A 20,192-nucleotide genomic window follows, 5' to 3' on the forward strand; every position below is an offset into this window, starting at 1 on the left:
AGGTCTAGCACCGCCACGTCGCTCGTTGTCCTAAATGCCTGTCTGCATTTATTTTCTCCTTGGCTTCACCGCGGGCTCCTGCAAGCAGCTCCCAGTGCACGTCCTGCTTGGAACAGGCCCCCTCGGGACCGGACTCGTGACAGACTGGCACCTTCCCCTGCCTCTTCTGGTCTGGGTCAGGTTCAGAGGAGCTCTGTGGAAATGAGTTTCTTAGAAATTCTCTCTCCCCCCTCACTTTCCAGCGGGAGCCAGGGGATTCCCCTCAGGGCCACCTGCACCAGGCGGGGCTCACAGACCCAGATGCCCGCAAGGCCTCCCCCAAAACACACACAGAGGGGCTCGGTCCTCAGCTGCCGCCGGAACTGGGTGGGAGACGGGCTCAGTGTAGACGTGCCACACGCCAGAAGTGAGAAATCTGAGGTGAATTCTTTTGGCTTTAAATGTTGGCAACTAATCTGACTTTTGAAATCTGCCAAGCAAAACAAACCTGTCTGTGGGTCGGAGTCACTCCGAGGCCACAGGTTTGCAAACCCTGGTCTGTGAAGTCCGCGTGCCTCGCCTGCCATGGAGGACTTGTCTCGCCTGTTCCCAGACTTCCCTTCTCATCCGCGCTGCTCCACGTTTCCCGTGCTCAGTGTTTTCTTAGACGCTGCCGCCCCCCCTCCCCTCTGCCTGTCCTTCCTGGTCCAGCTCTGGCTCACTTCCTCCTGACTTCTGGCTCACGTCACGTGTCTGGCACACAGGGCCTTGTGCAGAGATTCCCCTGTTGCGTGTCCCCAAGTTTATGCTCAAGTCCTGTTGCCTTTTCTTCCCAGCTGCCGAGGCTCAACCTCGTGTTCCCTTTCCCGGCTGTTCTCTGCGGTTCCTTGTGACCCTGTCAGCCCCATCTGGGTCGTTGCGGCATCCCACTGACAGCCATGCCTGTGTGTCTTTCTGCCCTCACCTGCCCTCTACTCTGGCTGCCAGGGGCCTTGGCAAAAACAAATCAGTGACCATGTCACTTCCTGCTAATAAACTTGGGGTTTCCCACTCCGCTGTGTGAGGTCAAGGCCATAGTATCGAGATCCTCTGTAACCTGATTCCTCTTTCCTATTTATGATCTTTTTGGACCTTTCGTTCTAGCACACTCTGCCTTTATGCAGCATTTCTTGCCCTTTGCTCATACCGTTCCCTCTCCCTGGAAAGCCTTTGTCCATTTCCACATGCCCAAATCCAGCCCATCTTTGAAGGCCGGCTCCTGTGCCGCCACCTTCCAGAAGCTTTCTTTAATCTCTTCTGGTCAGAGTTCCGTTTATACCCTACCCCTCACGTGAGTACTTCCCGTTATTTATTTAAAAAAATTTTTTTTAAGTTTATTTACTTATTTTGAGAGAGAGAGAGAGGTGGACAGAGAATGCCAAGCAGGCTCTGCTCTGTCAGTGAAGAGCCTGACGCGGAGCTCGAATCCACAAACCTAAGACATGACCTGAGCCGAGATCATGTCGGATGCTTAACCGACTGAGCCACCCAGGCGGCTTTCCCATTATCTATTTTAAATTAGAGGGGTCTTGCCTGTGCCTACCTCTGCCATGAGACTAGGAGCCCCTGGACTTTTCTGCCCCGTGCCTCTGTGCTCCCTGCTCCCACCCCACAATGCCTAGTAGGGACTGGCTTCTAGGGAGAAGTATTGACATTGGGGCCATAACTGTCAGGATGGGGCTAAGTTATGCCTCCGTAACAAACGAGCCTGAGAGTGATGAGATCTTAGTAGCTCAAAACCACAAAGGTTTATTTCTTAAGTCATATTACGTGCCCATTGTGGGTCATCTGGGGGCTCTGCTCTGGACCCAGGCTAAAAGCAGCTATTGTATGAAATGCTGCCAGCCAAGGGACAGAGGGAGAGAAAGCTCTGGAGAGATTCACACTAGCTATTACCTGCTACAGCCCAGAAAGGAGTAAAGTTAAGTTCTCTCCCTGTCATTGGCCTCATTAGTCACATGGCCCCTCCCAATCTCAGGTGGCCAGGAAATGCCATCATCCCTCATGACAGAATTGGAATGAACCAGAAGTATTTGGTGAGGAGCAGGAGTAACTTAGCTCAGTGCCCAGTGGAAGAAGGGGCTTATCAGGAGCCCATGTCTGTCCTTCTTCCCTCAGTATTCACTCTCCCAGAGCCAAGGCCAGTGTTAGCCACTAGTGTTAGCTACCCCAAGAGAGGGTGTGCCCTTCCTCACTTTGGGGTGTGTGTTTTGAGACTCATGGGGCCCAGTAGATATATATATGTGTGTGTCTTCACCCGGAGACGGCCAGTGAAGGGTAGTTGTATCTGAATCTTGGGCTGGAGCCAGCAGCCAGGATTTGGTGGGGAAGGCCTATAGCAGCCATGCTAGGCAAGTGTTGGGAGGAGTCCTCCCTGGGCCAGCTGCCTGCACAGCAAGAGGCCCCACGGCCTCGTGCCAGCCTCTGATGGTGATTTCCAACTCAGCGGCTGCTCAGCAGCAGGGTCCTGGGCCTTGCTGTGCCTTCGTGTCCTCTTCTATCCAGTGAGGCATGCTCCCTGTCCTGCCCACCTCATGGGTGTGCAAATCAAAAGAGGCGGGTGGAGGAGGACAGCATTGTGCAGAGAGAATGAGCTTGGGTCTTCAGTCTGGAAGTGAATCCGGGCTTTCTGCTGTAATAGCTGTCGGACCTCAGGCAGGCTACTTGACCTCTCTGTGCCTCAGTTCTCACAATTGCAAATTCCTGGGGTTCCGTGAAGATTCAATACGATGATGTACATAAAGCACTCAGCATTGTACTTCGTAAATGATTTGCTATTATTATCAGTAGTATTAGCGTGACTCTTCAAGGGGGAAGAGTACCTCTTTGAAGTACCACTTCAAGGGGGAAGAGTGGTAATAGTTTCTGCTTTTTTCTAAAGCCTAAGAAATAAGCCAGTGTGGTGTAGAGAAAAAAAAATGGGGGGGGGGGGGAAAGGCTGGCACTGGATGAGGTGTCAGAAGACATGGGCTCTGAGCGTCTAATTTGAGTCTCAATTTTCTCATCTGAGGACTGGACAGGGCAATCTGTCCTGTCCCTGGGGCCCCTTCTAGTCCTCCCTCCCTAGAATCCAGGGACATTTCTAAGTAACCTGCTTTTGGCAAACTCTTCACGAAAAAGGAGTAAAGTCACTAGTCAGAGGAGTAAAAAAGAGAAAAAGGAATAAAGCCACTCCCGCAAGTCGGGAGTGGAGCCGCCATTTTGGAGCCTGTACTGTCGCAGGGCCTGGGAGCACTTCCTGCTCGTTATGGAGGCTCATCTCGCATCCATCAAGGCAGACCTTCCTCCTCGAGGGTGTAGTTTCTACCGACGGTCAGGCTCAGAGAAATCTGGTTTGGCCTCAGAGCCAGGAAAGAAAAGCATTAAAAAAAAATCAAATAGTTAGAATTGAGCTTTTTGAATTCATCTCATCTCAAGACAACAACTAGATTTTGTCTTGTGGGCCAAGTAATTGCTGCTGTTTATAAGGAGTCCCGTGTTCACGATTCTAAAGGGTGGCATGATTGATTATTGATGTCTGCCATGGACGTGGAGATGGTCAGTGGGGTATACATGCCATAGATTTGACCCCCCTTATCCCCTCATTTTATAGAGGGGCAAACAATTCTACAGAAAGGAAGAGTTGTCCTGGGCCACACAGCAAGTCAGTGATGTTTCCTTCCACTTCCTGAAGGGTCCATCCCCCTTACAGCAAACCCCTCCCACCTGGAAGGAAAACAAGGAGGGAAAGCCCTCTCAGGGATGTGGCCAGGGGCAGAATGCCGGTTAGAGCCATCCCTTTAAATGTGCACCTGCCACGGTGTGCATTCCGTGCCCCGGTGGCCGGGTGTCGTGGAGTTAACGTGTTCCCCCGGCACTTGGCAGAGAAGCATGAGGTTCTGCAGAGCCAAGGGCCTCCGGAGTGCCCTGCTCACCCAGCCACGCTCGGGGCTCAGAGCCGGCCTCTGTAGCCGAATAGAATAGCGTCCCTGTTTGGTCACTCCGTGCTGTGCCATGCGGGAACCTCCCGTTTGCCTTTCCTCTGAGCTCCATCCCCCCCTTGTCCCCACCCCCGGGTCCTCACTGGTCCTGTAACTGCCATCAAACAAACAGTGTTCCCAATGACACAAACATCATCTGAGGCACTTCCCATGGAGGAGCTGGGGCTTGGACACGTGCGTGGCACTTGGCAGCTTCCCAGGCTGGGAGAGTCGGGAGGGGCATCCGTGCCCAGGAGGCTGGCTGCCAAGCTTGCAGTGTCGGCTGCCGTTTCCCAGCTGCCCAGAAGTTCCCCGTGCTGAGAAAGATATCTCTCACTCTTAGAAAGAACATCACTGCCACTGGAGCCAGTGTGGGGAAACTCAGGGGTTTTCAGCAAGAAGAGCAGAGATCGTAATATTGAACTTGATGACTTTATTGGATAAGACCAGAAGTGAAAGGAAGTGAGGCAACAGCTTCCCGTTTCCACCTGTCAAGCTGCATGCGGACCTCTGCACAGCAGCCCGAGGAAGGGTAGAGCCACACTTGAGGTTTTAAGAACACCATGGAGAATTCTGAACACAAGGTATTCCCGTCGATACACCTCGGTCCACAGTCGTGGCAGGCATTGCTAATTGATCCCTGCACACTGTAACAGTGCGCTTCAGAATCCTTCTCAACACAATGCTCACCAAGACGTCACTGCCAGTCAGCCAGAGTTGAAAACTACGATGTGGAAACCTGCTTGCCCTTCTTGTCCTAGATGGTAAAGAGGAGGCAAGCGGAGTTTACAACAATCAGGACATTCAGTCCCCGGAACATTTCCTGAGAGATAAGGATGCTCAGATGCCATGATCTGCGTGGTCAGAACGTACTACCGAGCAGTGGGTGCTCTTCCCTGTGGGGTGGGAGCATCGGCCCTTAATCCTGGGGAAGTTGCACATGAGGGAGCCCAGGAGGAGCGGCAGGTACAGGAACCCATGAAGGGAACAAGCACCCCGCTGGGCTGTCCTCAGATACGGGGTGTGGGCCAACCAGGTTATATCCAGAGAGTTCATTCTTGGCGTGGGGAGGAGCCCCAAAGAAGAGCTAAGCGCTCTTTGTCCTGGGGAGGAAGAGACTGGGAGCAGGGCCAGTGGGGGTGTGGGGGAGATGATGGGGGATAAGTATTCACAACTTGAAGCATTTGAGGGGGAGGGGAAGGAGCGGACACATTCTTTAGAATGTTGAGCTCCAACCGATACAGGGCCGTCACCAGGAGGTGATTTCAGCTCTGTAAAAGGAAGGCGTCTGTGACTGTGGGAACTGTTTAGAACTGGATACAGGCCTGTGAGGAAGAGAGTTCTGTCCTGGAAATCTCTGGACGGGATGCAGCAGGCACAGTGAAGGCTCAGATGGGGGGCTACATGGATGTTTCTAGGCAGTGAGCTTTGAGCATCAAGGGGTAGAGGTGTTTGCACACGTGCAGGGTTGCCCGGGGAGGAGGCGCAGGGAAAGGAGGCGGCGGCTCAGCCACGGCTCTGGAAGGAGCAGGCCATCATTCAGACACGGCCACACGGGCTTTGGTCTGTGACAAACCCAGGCAGGGGTGCCAGGTCCCGCTCCGTGGCTCCAGCTGATAGTTTCCTGTTTCAGTAGGTTGTTGGCAGGGCTTTGTACCTGAGCCTGCCAGAACCAACACTCAGCTCTTTGCCACAGCCACCAGGGAAGCGGGGCAGAGAGTAGGGGAGTTCTGGCTGCCCTCCCGGGCACGTCTTATCTCTGCAACTGGCTCTTCATCTGCTGGTTCAAGGTGGGCAGGGGTCCTAGTTAGAGCGTCCCCGTGGGAAAGGGCCCCCGGACTATAATCCAGGAGACCCAGGACCTGCCCCGCTGTGGAGTCTTGGACAGGATCCTTCACCTCTCTGAGCCACACTGTCTTCATCGATCCGTGGGTGTAGTGACATCCGCCTGTCTTTCCAGTAGACTTGTTGGGGGCAGAGTGAAGTAATAGGTATGAAAGCGTTTTTACGCGGGAGACCCAAAATGCAAAGCAGATACCAGCAGTATTAGCTGAAGCCTCAGGACATTGACATACCTGGGGTTACATCTGGAGAGACAGGAGCCAAAAAGGCCAACGGCTTTCCAGCTTCTTTTTGTTCATTACCTCCCAGAAGAATTTTGAGAAATCGTACATTCTTTCATATTTTTGAGTTGACGTCTCACATTTTTATCCAGAGTTTAGATAATTTCAAAGGATATAATTTCTGGAGTATTGTGTAAAAAAAAAAAGTGTCATTTTGGAAATATAACCGTGAAACCATTGTTTTAAATGTATCCGAGAGAATCCAAACCCACTGCGATTTGATATCTGCCATCATCCATTTTAAAAACATACGAACAAGCTTGTCTTTAACAGTCAGAAATTTTACATCTTTCCTTTCTCTCCTTGAACTCATATTTCCAGTCCACTTCCCTCGCAGGATTTTATCCTAATGTAATATATTTTTTATGCTTGAGAGTCTTTTATTGATCACTGTTTTAGAGTCATCTCCCACAACAAGATGTACATAAATTGAAATTCTTAAAAATTTTGTTGGGATCATAAAACTGTACTTTTTAAAACGTCCCCCCCTCCCCCGATCGAGTTATTGTTAGTATACAGTTTGTCAAAAACAAATTCAGATAAACAGTAAATGTAAAAATAAATAATTAATTGAAAATTCACCTCTTAGTGAAATGGATGGGGCTTCATTTCTTTTTCAATTGGCTGCTGTTTCAGTGAATTAGTATTTCTTGTTGCGCGAGACAACATTCAGCTTTCATTTAACTCCTCTGTTTTGGTTTCCATACGCGGAAGTACTTAGAAAGCTTAATCACATACATAAGGCACCAGGGATGCATGGAGTTTTGAGCGTCACTCAATTTTTGGAACTCTTTCCAAATTGTGTACTGAAAATTGCACGGGGTCTGTCATCAGACGCTGTTGTTCATGGTTTCTCTGCTGACAGCCCCATTAGATGCTTCTTCAGTTTTGTTAAGAGCAAAGAATTGGGAATCACCTGATTCGCCGAAGGCGTTGCTCCCTAGATTTCACCCACTTTCTAGGTCTGCTCTTAAACTTGGGATTCCCTCTGTGCTTGGAGCCTTGAGGTGGGCAGCCCCCATGGGGGGGGGCACCATGGTGGGATGGGGGACGAAAGAACCACCTTGTTTGTAGTGCATAAGGGTTGGGGTCAGGAGGGAAGTAGGAAGGAGGGCCAGCTGCGTGGGGCCTCCCCAGACACTGCCACGTCTCCAGCACATTGAATTTAGGGAAGAATACATTTGAAAGTTGATGATTGGGGTATTGACTCTCTTAAAACTGACTGCTCATGTATCCCCAGGTGATCTGTACTCTGCTCGGAAGACCCTGGACCCAAGGACATTTGGTCTGAGTCCAAGCCCTGAGAGGCTCAGGAAACCCACTTGTCCATGATTTACTACCTCTCCAGGTCCCTTGTCCCCCAGTAGGCTGTGGGCCCAACTCGTGCTGGGTCCCGGAACCAAGAGGGCTGGGTGTTCCTTGGCATTCCCACCCCCTTGAGACCCCTCTGGTCTCAGCTGGCCTCACCTGATCTGTCCCATCCTCTTGGGAAAGGAGCCAGGCTTTCTGCCAGGTACTTCTGGAAAATGCTGGAAAGGTGCTATTATTCAGCACCTGTGGCTTCTTGTGTCAGTAGCAACAGCAGGGTTGGGGAGAGGTAGAGGCTTGGCTCCCTTGTGCTGGCATGCTGTATCAGCTGCTCCTGGCAGCCGTGATAGGGGATAGGGGACGCCAGGGGTCCTGTGGTAGGACCAGACACGGCGCCGGGGTGGGGGTGGGATCTGCTGCCCGGCAGCACTTGGGGGGAGCCCCGGGACTGAAGGGGAATCACCTTGGCGTCTGGAGGTGACCTGGTGTCGTGCCAGTAGGATGGTTCTGGAGGCCTGAAGGCTGGTCAGCCGTTAGCTGTGGGTAGCCCCAACCGTGAGCCATCTGGTCCCTAGAATTTTCATGTGCATCACCGAAATGGGTATTGAGTTGTCCCAACCACACGAGGACTTCTGGAAGGATGGAGGATGGGCATGAGACCTGACTGCAGTCGGCAAATGGTGCATGTTAACAGGCATCATTTCTTTTTCTTTTTTTTTTTTTTTTAATTTTTTTTTTCAACGTTTATTTATTTTTGGGACAGAGAGACAGAGCATGAATGGGAGAGGGGCAGAGAGAGAGGGAGACACAGAATCGGAAACAGGCTCCAGGCTCCGAGCCATCAGTCCAGAGCCCGACGCGGGGCTCGAACTCACGGACCGCGAGATCGTGACCTGGCTGAAGTCGGGCGCTTAACCGACTGCGCCACCCAGGCGCCCCAACAGGCATCATTTCTTTTTGGTGCTTTCCCAGAGGTGTGGTGGTCACACACGTAGGTTCTGGATCAAGGTCGATCTGGGCAGCCTTTGGCCATATGTGTCCCTCCAGCCCTCGCTTCCTTCATCTGAACAGTGGGGATGATAATCACCTGTCTTACTGGGTGTGTGATGGGGAGCTGAGCTGATGTGTGCCGAGGCACGGAGTCCACACCCTGCCCTCCTTGGCTGTGTGGGCTGGGCACATCGCCGCGCACCCGGCCAGCTTTTGCTTCCTCACCTGTGCGTTGGGCTCAGAGGCCAAGCCTGTGCGGAGACGTAAGAGAGGCTCGAGTGAAAAGTGTTAGAGCACCTGGCATTTAGTAGACCATGATGGTGATGACAAAAGGGTAGCTGGGGAACCCGCAGAGTGAGGAAGCTTACCTGGCAGAGAGTCAGGCATCCGGCCAGGATGGTCTGAGCTGAGAATCCCCCGGAAGGCTGGTCAGGGCCCCATGCGCCACACTGGGGTATGCAGTGGCTGTGGGCTGGGGGACATAAGACCATGGCATACGCAGGGCATGGTCTCCCTGTAGGCTCATTTTGCTGGAAGGCTTCTGGGGAGAAGCATTATAACCATACTGCGAATAATGTTATGTTATATTAAGTCAGAGAATAGAGAAAACAAAACTTTGGGGGGATTTGGGCCTGTAGCCGCTGCTTTCTGCCATAGGCCAGCCTCCCAGCGGAATGTGTGGATGTCTCCTGCCAGGACAAGTTCTTTAGTGAAAACGTAGACAGCACGATCTTGGTCACCCTTCCGTGTTCAGATGGAGAAGCCAAGGCCCCGGGAGCTCAGGTGACTGGCTGACCTGAGACTTGGAGCCCCTCCTCACCTGGCTCCTTCCCCACCCTTCCAGGCACCCCCAACTTTAAGGGCTCTTTCTGATTTCTTACGTAATTCAGATGGAAAAGCGCCCGAAGGCAGCCCCCACGGTGGATCTGTGCGAAGCCGCTATTCAGGGACCTGGATTTTTGACCAAGCGTTGAGATATGCATCTGGTACGTGAGGGCTGAGGGGCAGGAGGACCTGACTGGGGCCGGCATGAGGGTGGGGGCACGGCTGGACATAGCCGCCACCTGCAGACCCCTGCTAAGTTGAACCTGCTATAGCATCTGCAGGGCCATGAGGGGCCGCCCTCCTCCACCCTGTCGCTGCCACAGGGCAGCAAATCTGAGCCCGCCAGGGGCCCTGGAAGACTTGGCCGTTAGAGGGACGACAGAGCACGTGGAAATCGGGAAATCGGGAACATTCTGGCTGCACTTGCTATGGGCTGCAACTCTGAAACAGGCCAGGGGTATAAAGGAGTTCTGTGGCCAAATGCGTTAGAAGAGCTTGGGTTAAACCGTCAGGTTAGTGCAGGACCTCTCCAAGTTCCCGTGCACTGCACCTCCCCAAGACGGCCATGCCTCCCACCAGCTTGACTGTGGGTCTCTCTTTCCCGGGGTGCGTTCAGGAAGTTGGGTTGTAAAGAACTTTGGAAAATGCTGATCGTCACAGCAGTTTCTCTGTACTGAATGCTGGCTTTGTACTGGGTACTGTGCTCTAAGTAGCCACAGTATTATTGCTCATAGCCGCCCCCCGAGGTGGGTGCCATTTTCCTGTGTTCAGAGAGGAAGCCCGAGGCGTGAGTGTTTCCATGACTTGTCTGGGGCCTCTTGCTGCTTATGTGGTCAGCCAGGATTTGAGCCCAGGTTTGCTGGCACCACTGCCCTGTGGGGCTGCCACTCTGGTGCCCTTGCCTCATGCCTCACCCTCCAGCTGTCTGCACACCCAGCCCCTCTGCAGACACAGCACCTGAAGCCTGAGGGCTTAGGGTGAGTGGCATTGAGGAGGCAGGCAGGACCTTGAACTCAGTCCTAGGAGTGCACTGGGCTAGGGCCCCGCTCTGCCCTGGGGAGCCAGGCGAGGATGTAAGACTGATGACCGTACCCGCTGTGACTCTGTGTGGGTTGAGATCCATGAGCAAGGCTGCACAGATCCTCAGCTCCCTCTGTGGGTTGAGGGAAAACCCCACGAAGCCAGTTGGGACCTGGCCTGCTTGTGAACAGAATCAAGGGGGTTGGCAAGTGGGGGGACCCATTGCAGCCTGCAGTTATTACACAGCTTAAAAAAGTCTTTAGGTCATTGACTGCAGTTGGAGAAACTGAGGCCCAGGGCTGTGGCAGGGCTGGGGCATAGAGACCTCACCTGGAAGCGGGTTAAGTCTGAACCAAGTCTTTCCTTGTCAGAGGCTGTGACCTCAGTCCTCTGGGGAGAGACTCCACCTTCCCTGGGGCACCTTTCGTCCATCTCCCCCTTTCCTTCCGCCTCTTCTGTTCACTCCCCTGACCTAGGGTCCTGCACTGGGCCCACCACGTCCTGCACTTGACTGTGGTAACCCCATCACCCTGCCCGTCCCCTTGCCTAGTGGCCTGTCTGCTTCTTGGCAGACAGAGGGCAGCGATCACTCACACTCTCGCTCACGGCTGGGGCTCCGGTGCCGGGCATGTTTAAGATGCTCCATAAATTCTCAGTTGGTTGAAGGGAAACTGGCAGAAACTGTTGGAGAGTGGGTCATAGCCAGCCATAGGAGGGGAGTCAGGGTCATTATGACTCGGGGACAGATGAGGAGAACAGCAGGACACTGTGAATTTATTGAGCCCCCCCCCCCCCCCCCCATTGTGTGCCAGTCACGGGGCTAAAAACGAAGAAATACACAACTGGATCTTTGCTCCACATATGTGTATTTTTTCCTGTGAGACCAGGGTAACACATAGAAAACCACTGGATGACAGACTGCTAAGTTCCATGCTGGTGTTGGGATGACAGCGTCCCCTTTAGTGACCCACAGGAGTGCGGTGGCGAGGCTGCCTGTGTGGCATCCGGCTCACATGTGGTGTCTTATTAATCCTGACCTCAGTCATGAGGTGTAGGATCTTCGTCTTGTGTTACAGGTGAGGCAGCTGAGGCTCGGACCAGAAGAAGGATGTGCCTGAGATCAGCCGGGGGCAGGGGGGTGGTGGAACGGAGCTAACAGTCTCCAAGCTCAGTGCTCTTGTGACTTAATACCTGGAGTTTACACGTAACCAGGCCTCTGCCCCCAGGAGGGGCTGAAGACAATAGGAACCGGTGATGCCTACACTCACCGAACATCTGGGCTCACGGCAGGGACACTTGAGGTTTCTTCAGTCTTCACTCGATGCTGTTGCATTGTCCATACTTTACCCAGGAGGACACTAAGGCTCAGCCAGTGAATGGTAGAGCGGAGATTCCTTGCCGGGCCTGCCTTACTCTGAAACCAGTGCTTCCCGTACCTCGTTGCTGGGAGTCAGAATCCCCTGAGGACCCTTTTGAAAAAGGCAGGTTCCTAGGCCCTTAGCCCCAGCCATTCCAGCGCACTTACCCCGGAGTGGGGCCAGGGCCTCTATTGGTGCGAGCTTCCTGGCCATTCTGTTGGGAAGGATGCGGCCTGAGCCCAGGTGCTAGCTGGCCTATGTGAGGGATTGGGCAGGGCCTCTGCTCGTGGGGCCCCTGCCAGGCTAGGTCTGAGGGGCTCTGCTTGGCTTCCTGCCATGGGCCTTTCCCGCGTGCTCCGTGTGGGTGGGCTCCACCTTGACCTGTCTGAAATGCCTGCTGGCAACTCGGCCGTTTCAGTCTACCCACTCCCGGGAAAAGGGCCCTGCAGAGGGCTGGAATCAGGCAATCACGCCGTGTGGGTCTCCGCATGCCCAAGAGAACAAGAAAGCTGCTCCGCCTCCCGGTGTTCTGTGTTCTCCCCGGAGGGCACATCCGTGGGAGGGCTGGGCGCTTCCTAGGGGGATCGTGGGGCCACCCCTGTGAGGTGGGTACTTACAGCCCCTTGACACGTGAGCAGACTGAGGCTTAGTGTGTTTAAGGGAATTACCAAGGTTGTGGTGTGGGTAGATGGCAGAAGAGGGACAGAGACCAGATCCATGTGATTCGAAGACTGTCCTCTTAACCTCTGTCCCATCCCGGTAGGGAGCGGAGGTAGAAGTTACTTGAATGCGTGTTGATTTCCTTCCGTGGATGCCATTTATTCCTTATTCTGAAAGAACACTTTTATGTTCATTTCCTTTTTCCTCTCAAGGAGTAAGTATGAGAGTTGCCTTCTCCGCCTTGCAGATTTGGAAACCGAGGCCCAGAGATGGAAGTGATTTGCCCAAGTTGACTTAGAGAGTTGGGGCAAAAACTTGTGAATGAGACCCTGGCCTCCCAACCTCCGGCTCAATGCTGTTTCTGCTGGTCCTTGTTGCCCCTTTGCCTGCCGGGGACGAGACAGCCCGTTGGATGACCCCTGACCCCTTGTCACAGAGTTCCTGCTGCTTGGGGACATCACTGCGGGTCCTGGGACCTCATGGTTGCACATGTTGGGTACCGACTGACCTGTCCCTTCCTTTTCTGTTGTCCAGGATCCTATGAGTGTGGAATCTGTGGCAAGAAGTACAAATATTATAACTGTTTCCAGACCCACGTACGGGCACACCGAGGTGAGTGGGGCAGGGCTGAGGGCCGCACCTCCCCGTTCTCTGTCTGGTGTTCTCCCTGGGCCCCCTTGGGGATGACCTTGGGCCCCCCTCCCCCAGAGCTGCAGTCCTCTCCCTCTTTCTGCAGCAGGCGGGAGACCCAGGCGGACAGGAGAGGCCTCCTTAACTTGGGAGAGCACACAGGGCTGGCGAGGGGAGAGGGGACGGGAGGTCATGCCACCAGACTTCTGTCACCAGTGCCCCTGCCTGCCCCACGCGGGCCCGCTTCCCCCCAGGATGCTTCAGTGCCACCTGGTGTGGCGGCCCCTGCAGGGAAGGTGCTCGCGGGTCCATCTGGTGTGCTCTTCGAGGCGGCCCCGGGAGCGGGGGTGGGGCGCTGTGGCCGTTAATGAAGATGAGAGGGCTGAGGGGACGGGAGAGATGGTCCAGGAGGAAGGGCGCTGGGTCAGGGGGCACGGAGAAGGGCTGTGAGGCTGTGTGCGCTGCATCCTGAATGCGCAGAGAGCGTCCTGGGCACACGGTGGTGGGTGGACCGCCTGCCCTTGCTCTTCTCGCTCTTTTGGCCCGGCCCAGTCCGGGTCCAGTCCGCTCACTTCCCTCTCATTTTCTCTCTCTTATAGACACTGAAGCCACCTCAGGGGAGGGAGCCTCCCAAGGCAGTGAGTATTTCCCCTCGCTCTTGTCCCTCAGGACCGCCCTCTGGGAGTCCTGAACCACGTTGCTGTGGTTCAGGCTGTGGGGCCGGCCACAGGGTCTTTATGGAATTGTAGCAACCTCAGAACAACCTTTCCCAAGGTGTGTCCCACGGCCCACGTCCTAGGGCGGCAGATAGGTGTTCGATCAGCAAAGGGTTCTCTGGCCAGATAACCCGGGGCAGCCTTGGGTTCCGCTCAGATGAACACGTTTCTTTGCTGTGGACTTCTCGGGGCCCTTCACGGGCAAGCACTCACGTGCGGAACCCAGTGTATGCATCATCTCCTCCTCTGTTCTTTTGACTCCCAATTCCTGGATGGGCCTGGGGCTTCATGGCTGATGTTTGGGAAATGCTACTTCGGAGAGTTATCTCGCGAACACCCACGGGCACTCGTCTCTGGGGTGTGCCATCCCAGCAGCGCCTGGGGAGCCACAGGGCCTCGCCAGCTGAGGACAGTGTTCTGCTTTGCTGTTCGTGGGCCCTGCTCGCCCTGCCTCCAGGTCTAAACCCACGGGCCTGGTAAGAAGCCAGATGAGTGTAGGCTGGGGCAGAACCTCTCCCCAGCCAACAAACCTGAGCTCCAGAACCCAGCAGTTCGCCTCCCAGGTGTATCCCAACCGAACTGTGTGCACGTGGCCACCAAAAGACGGCGACTCGGGCATTCTTAGCAGCCGTGTTTGCAACAGTCCCACACTGGAAACCACCCGAGTGTCCAGTGCTCGGAGTGGACAGATAAGTCGTGGCGTGTTCACGTGAAGCAACGAGGGAGAAAGACGTACAGCCACACCTAGCCACACGGATTACCCACAAACACTGTCAGCAAAAGAAGCCCGACACAGAGTTCCTCCTCTAACGTCTGTGCACGGGCAGTACAAGATCGGGAAAGTAATTCGTCCTGGAAGAAATCGTGGGCAGGGGTTTCTGGGTGGTCATGGCGCAGGTGTTTTTGGTTTATGAAAATTGGAGGAGCTGAACAGGTTTCTGCATTGGGGTCAGCGGACCCTTCCGTGGGGACCAGATAGTAAATGTTTTAGACTTTGCAGGCCATGCATCTCTGTCCCCACCACTCAGCTATGCCATGCCGCATGAACACAGCCAGAGACAGACGGAAATGAATTTTTCACCAAAACAGAGGGTGCGCAGCCCATAGTTCGTCAGCCTGTTCCTCCTGCCATAAAAGGTTTTTAAAAATAATAAACATGTCCAGGGTGCCCGGGTGGCTCAGTCTGTTAAGCCTCTGAGTCTTGGTTTAGGTTCAGGTCATGGTTCTCGCAGTTCGTGAGTTTGAGCCCTGCATCAGGCTCCACGATGACAGTGCGGAGCCTGCTTGGGATTCTTTCTCTCCCCCTCTCTCTCTTCCCCTCCCCTGCTCGCTCTCTCTGTGTCTCAAAATAAGTCAGCTTAAAAAAGTTATTTTTTTAAATTATAGACATGACCAAAAAAAGTCTAAAACAAAGCAGTTTGAGGAGGTGTATGAGCTAAAGCAGGGCCTTAATTGCACTGGGTCCAAAAAGCATTTCCCATCCATTCTCTCTTTGGATTCCCACAGCACGTGAGAGGCAGGCAGTGCTGAGGCTAAGCTTCCATTTTCCAGACATTCGGGGCTCAGGTAGGTCAGACACCTGCCTGAGGGCCACGGCTAGGAGGTAGTGAATGCTTGTCCCTCCTCTCCGAGCCCTGCCCCAGCCTGGCCCCTGGCTCCCTTCCTCTTCAAAAGCTTCCTTCTCTTCCGGCTCCCATGGTCTGCCTGTGGTCAGCCACACATTTAAAGATCTTCTCTATTTGTCTTTCCTTCCTTAGCTATTCTGGGCCCCTGGCCTCTCCGGCAGCCCCTCAATGATCCATTGTGTTCCATCTGGCTTCCGTGGTTCCCGGAGGCCCCCTGGCTGTTGAGGACTCTGTAGCCAAGGGTATTTTTAGTCCTTCCATTACTTTTGCCTTCCTCCCGAGGGAGTTTTCTCCCCATGGCCACTGTGCTTTATTTTATTCTCAGTCCTGCACCCCTATCCTGACCCAAGCCAGCAGTGCCTGCTTAGAAAGCCTGGCATCCTCACAACACCAGCCTCGTGACAGGAGCCTGACCGTGGAGTCCTGGAGCCAAAAGCATCATGTTGAGAATACCAAGTCCAGCCTACCCATTTTGCAGATGGGGACACTGAGTCCCAGAGAGAACGCATGCAGCTTGTTAGTAATGGAGGTGGGCATAGAAACCAGGCCTCACGCCTTCTAGTCCAGGGGTCTTTCATTTAGCTGTTAGAAAAATTATATCGTCATAAATGGAGGCATATATGCGCTCACCCGTATCCTAACTAAGAAAAGAAAAGCTTAACTCCGTGTCTACTTCTGTTGCAGCCGTTACGTTGATTCCCTTTCCAAAAGGATAGTAGGCAACATTTACCAGGTATTTGTTGTCGGTTGGGCATTGTGCTCTGTTCATTTTTCATTACAACTCGGAGATGAAGGAACCGTCTCATTCCCATTTTGCAGATGAGAAGACCAAGGCGCTCGGGTTAGGGAGTGTGTCCAGCGTTAGTTGTGCTTATTGGCATCTGAGTCGGGTTGGAGTCATGCGGCCCCACTGCGGAATCTGTCTCTCCAGATGGATTCGTGGTGCCCTTCCGGGAGACATTTCTGAGCTCTCTTGGAGGCTCTGAAAGTGTCGTTTCATTGACAGAAAATTATTTTGCCTTTCTTCCTGTGGGGATAACTCTTTGGTTCTCATCTACTCCTGTCTTAGGTAGGCCTGGCACTGTGGTCCCCACCCGCATTGAGAAGAGGTCGCGGTATGGGACTCGACAGAGCAGGGCGAAGGCGCGTCTCAGTGGCAGAAAGCTGGGGGTTCACCGTTCATTGGAGGTGGTAGGAGGGGCCGTGTGAGCAGATGTGAGACGAGTGTGGCCGGCAGCTGCGGAGTGCGACTGGCACTGGCCCGTATGCGAGAGGAATTTCTGGGGCGGGGCTCCATCTGGAACCAGCAGGTCCTGGATGCTCTTGACTTCTCCACCTGCTCCCCAGTATCCAGCACTGAGAGAGGATTGTGGTCCAGATGGGACATGAAGAGGGGAGGTTATTGTCGAGGCTGGATCGGAACTTGAGCCAGGCTTGGAATCCTAGAATGGCCGGCCTGGGAGAGGCCCTGGGAATCAGCTCATTACTACCTTCCTGTGCCCTCACATTAGGGGGGAAAGAGCAGAAGGTGAATCCCAAGGTGGGGTCAGCCCTTGCTGGCAGTCTGGATGAGGCAGAGCAGGACCAGGCCTCTCCTCCTCTGCTCTCCACCTGTTCTCCCCCCACTCCCCTCCACTGCCTGGCTGGTTCAGGTGTGGGCACAGAAATGGTAGGGCCTGGTGGGATGGTGGCATGCCGGGTCCCCAGACCCTCAGAGTGACTGTGTGTGCTGACGCTGTGTGCATCTCACTTGGGGACCAAGTGAGGCTCTGTGGCAGTTGCCAGGGCACTTTGGGAGATCACAGGTGCAGTCTAAGAGGTGGGGGCAGAGGCAGGGAGATGGCCGATGTCATCTGTGCCCCTAAGTTCAGCTAAGCAGGGACCAGAACCTTCCCATAGAATTTCCTGGCATTGCAACATCGGGATGGAAGGAGCGTCCTCAATCCTGTATTTGAGTGCTGGGGAGCAGAAGGAGGGCCAGAAGGCTGGTGCCTCAGTCAGGAGCGGAAGGTGGGCTTATCCAGGCAGAGAGAGGCCATGTGCCCTGATTCAGCTATGGCATGGAGCTGAGTGAATATTTGAATCTTGGCTATGCCTCGCCCCACTGTGCAGCCTTGAGTAAGCCACTCTGTCTCCCTGTGCTGGACATAGTCCGGAAGGTGAGGTGGGCGGGTCATCCCGAGATCTGCCCGAGGAAGACACACAGGACGTCTGTGCTAGTGCGTGGTGAGAGCAATGTCCTGAGGGAGTCCCGCCCCAGAATTTGGATAGACCTAGGTAGGGATCATCCGAACTCTGGCCCTGCGTGCATTATCTATTGCTGTGGAACACACTGCCCCACGGCTGAATGACTTAAACAAACATTGATTTATGGTCTCATGAGGCACGTGAGGCATTGGCCAGGACTGTGGTCTCCTCTCAAGGCCCAACCGGGGAAAGGCCCAACCTCCCCACACTCACGCACGTGGCTATTGGCAGGATCCTTCCCAAGTTGTTGGACCGAGGGTGTCACTCCCCGCCTGGCTGTTCACCAGAGGCTCCTGTGTGGCTCTCTCTCTGTGGCAGCTTACAACATGGCAGCTAGCAAGAGGCAGGAGGTGTGAGAGAGACAGAAGTCGCGGGCTTTTGTAACCTGATCTCAGAAGTGACATCTTATCACTTCATTCCCTTCTCTTTATTAGAAGCAAGTCACTAGATCTGGTTCAGACTCAAGGGGAAGAGATCGTACAGGGGGTAAACGCCAGGAGGCCAGGGTCTTTGGGAAGCTGCCTACCACAGGCCCTCCTAACTGTGGGGCTTGGGACAGACAGGTCCCTTCTGAACCTCAGCCTACCTGTGTGTTAAATGGCTTACTTCTTGGGGCGCCTGGGTGGCTCAGCCGATTGAGCATCCAACTTTGGTTCATGTCATGAACTCTCAGTCCCTGAATTCAAGCCCCGCATCAGACTCTGTGCTGACAGCTCAGAGCCTGGAGCCTGCTTTGGATTCAGTGTCTCCCCCTCTCTCTCTCTCTGCTCTTCCCTGGCTCATGCTCTGTCTCTCTCTCTCTCTCTCTCTCTCAAAAATAAATAAACATTAAAAAAAAAATTTTTTTTTTTTTTTAATGGCTTACTTCTTCCCCCTCAGTCACAAGAACCAATGGAGGAAAGACAGGAAGTGCCTGGTCTGGCACCTTGCACATGCAGAGCCTCGAGAAGGGAGGTGGGGTCAGGCCCTTTTAAGGTCTCAGCTCACAGAGTGGGATTGCGGGTTGGTTTGAAAGTCGCTTCAGCACCCTCCAGTCTCCTTGTGGAGAGGACCCCTGATGTCCCCGGCACTGATTCTCTGTGGCTCACCAGCTGGGGCTAGTCTGGGCTAGTCTCATGTTTGGGTCGTGAAGCCGATGAGCTGGCCCAAAGAAACCCCACCCGAGTGACCGAAGTCCTGGTAACTACACGTGTCTCTCTGTCCCCCGCAGACAATTTCAGGTACACATGTGACATCTGTGGGAAGAAGTACAAGTACTACAGCTGCTTCCAAGAGCACCGGGACCTGCACGCGGTGGATGGTGAGTGAGGCCCCTCACTGCCGGGAAGTAGAGTCAGATAAAGAGGAGCCCCCCCCCCCCACCGCCCCCAGGGCTGCTTGTCCCCCTGCCACCCCACCCACCAGCTGTCCCCGCCCTCCTCCCACCCAGAGGAAGGTCAGAGGGCAGTCAGACCAGGAGGACAGTGACCGAACCCTGAGGATTCTGGGAGAGAGAAGGTCCCTGTCCTACTCCATACATACTTCTGATTAGGGTAACCCAAGTGAAATTGCATTTTGTAGGTCAAAATCCGTCGAATTTTAGCAATTTCATATCGATGCATTTTACAGTTTCATACTGAGTATTCACATGCTCTGATGAAATTAAACCAGTTTTTTAAAATGAATGATGGTATTTTAGTGTCTTCGGTTATAGAGTTAGAAATTGGAACAATAAATTTAGGTAATTTATTTTTAGAATCTCAATCCTAGAAATAGGGTCTTGGGCCTGGAAAGGATGGAGGGGGGCTCCCACTCCAGCCCCACATCCCCAGCCCGTCGCAGGCTGTGACAACCAGGCCCTGCCACTCACTCCCGCTGGCTTGTCCTTTTCACATCGCCTCTTTTTTCCTACTGGTCTCTTCCTTTTTTTCTCCTGCCCTGACCCCTCAAGTAGCTGTTGGCGACCCAGAAACAGGCCAGGCAGAAATCGCCCGCCTCTGGGTTGGACCCTAGCCCGTGGGGTGGATGGGGGATGGAGGCACAGGCTGTGTGTCCCAGTTGGGATGTGCCCTCCTGTGGCCCCTGGTTTTCCGGGGCCTCCATGCTGGCCAGGGTAGGCTCTCCTGGGCCCCAGAGGCTGGGAGCGTTGGGCAGAGGCAGCTGTGGGCAGGGACTAACAGGCCTCCCGTTTGCTTCTTTCCTTCTGCGGCTGCTGCCTCCTGCCCGGGTGCAGTATTTAGTGTGGAAGGGGCCCCTGAGAATCGGGCAGGTAAGTCCTTGGTGGCTGCCCACTTCCCTGTGCCCGGCTGGACTCCCAAGACCTGGTTGCCAGAGCGCTAAGGGCTGTGTGTTCTCCCACAGACCCCTTCGACCAAGGTGTCGTGGCCACTGACGAAGTGAAGGAGGAACCCCCGGAACCGTTCCAGAAAATCGGGCCAAGTATGCGGGCCTCTCTCTGGGGTTGGGCTGGGCTGGGCCGGTGGGGGGAGACTGGCTGAGGGCTAAGTCTTGCCATTGGAAGAGGGTGACATCACTTATCCTGAAACAGTGGTGCTGGCCAGTGACCACTGACCTCCTTAGACCTCACTTTGCCCACCTGTCAAATGGGCCAGTCTTAGGACTTTAGCTTTTGAGGAGCAGCAGAACAGCACAGGGTCATGGTCAGGGCAGTGAAAGTAACACATGCTTGGTGCCCTGGTAGTCTGTTAGCCGTCCTGAGCCTCGGCTCCTTACA

The 20,192-nt window shown here is 54.1% G+C and overlaps 1 protein-coding gene across 18 annotated transcripts in view; it reads left to right on the plus strand.

Annotated features, from left to right (window-relative positions):
* ZNF618 (zinc finger protein 618) overlaps positions 1-20,192 on the plus strand; it is a 185,971-nt gene that overhangs the window by 120,669 nt on the left and 45,110 nt on the right. For 16 of the 18 annotated variants that reach the window (XM_045469510.1, XM_045469511.1, XM_045469513.1 and 13 more), the window contains exons 4-8: positions 12,796-12,873; positions 13,491-13,529; positions 18,690-18,779; positions 19,692-19,727; positions 19,820-19,897. In XM_045469510.1, coding sequence (XP_045325466.1) covers positions 12,796-12,873; positions 13,491-13,529; positions 18,690-18,779; positions 19,692-19,727; positions 19,820-19,897 — 321 coding nt within the window. Of the gene's footprint in view, positions 1-9,288; positions 9,385-12,795; positions 12,874-13,490; positions 13,530-18,689; positions 18,780-19,691; positions 19,728-19,819; positions 19,898-20,192 lie in introns of all 18 variants that reach the window. The other 2 variants (XM_045469512.1, XM_045469517.1) reach the window with 1 other exon arrangement.

The sequence above is a fragment of the Leopardus geoffroyi genome, chromosome D4 (genome assembly GCF_018350155.1).
Source record: "Leopardus geoffroyi isolate Oge1 chromosome D4, O.geoffroyi_Oge1_pat1.0, whole genome shotgun sequence".
NCBI classification, from domain to species: domain Eukaryota; kingdom Metazoa; phylum Chordata; class Mammalia; order Carnivora; family Felidae; genus Leopardus; species Leopardus geoffroyi.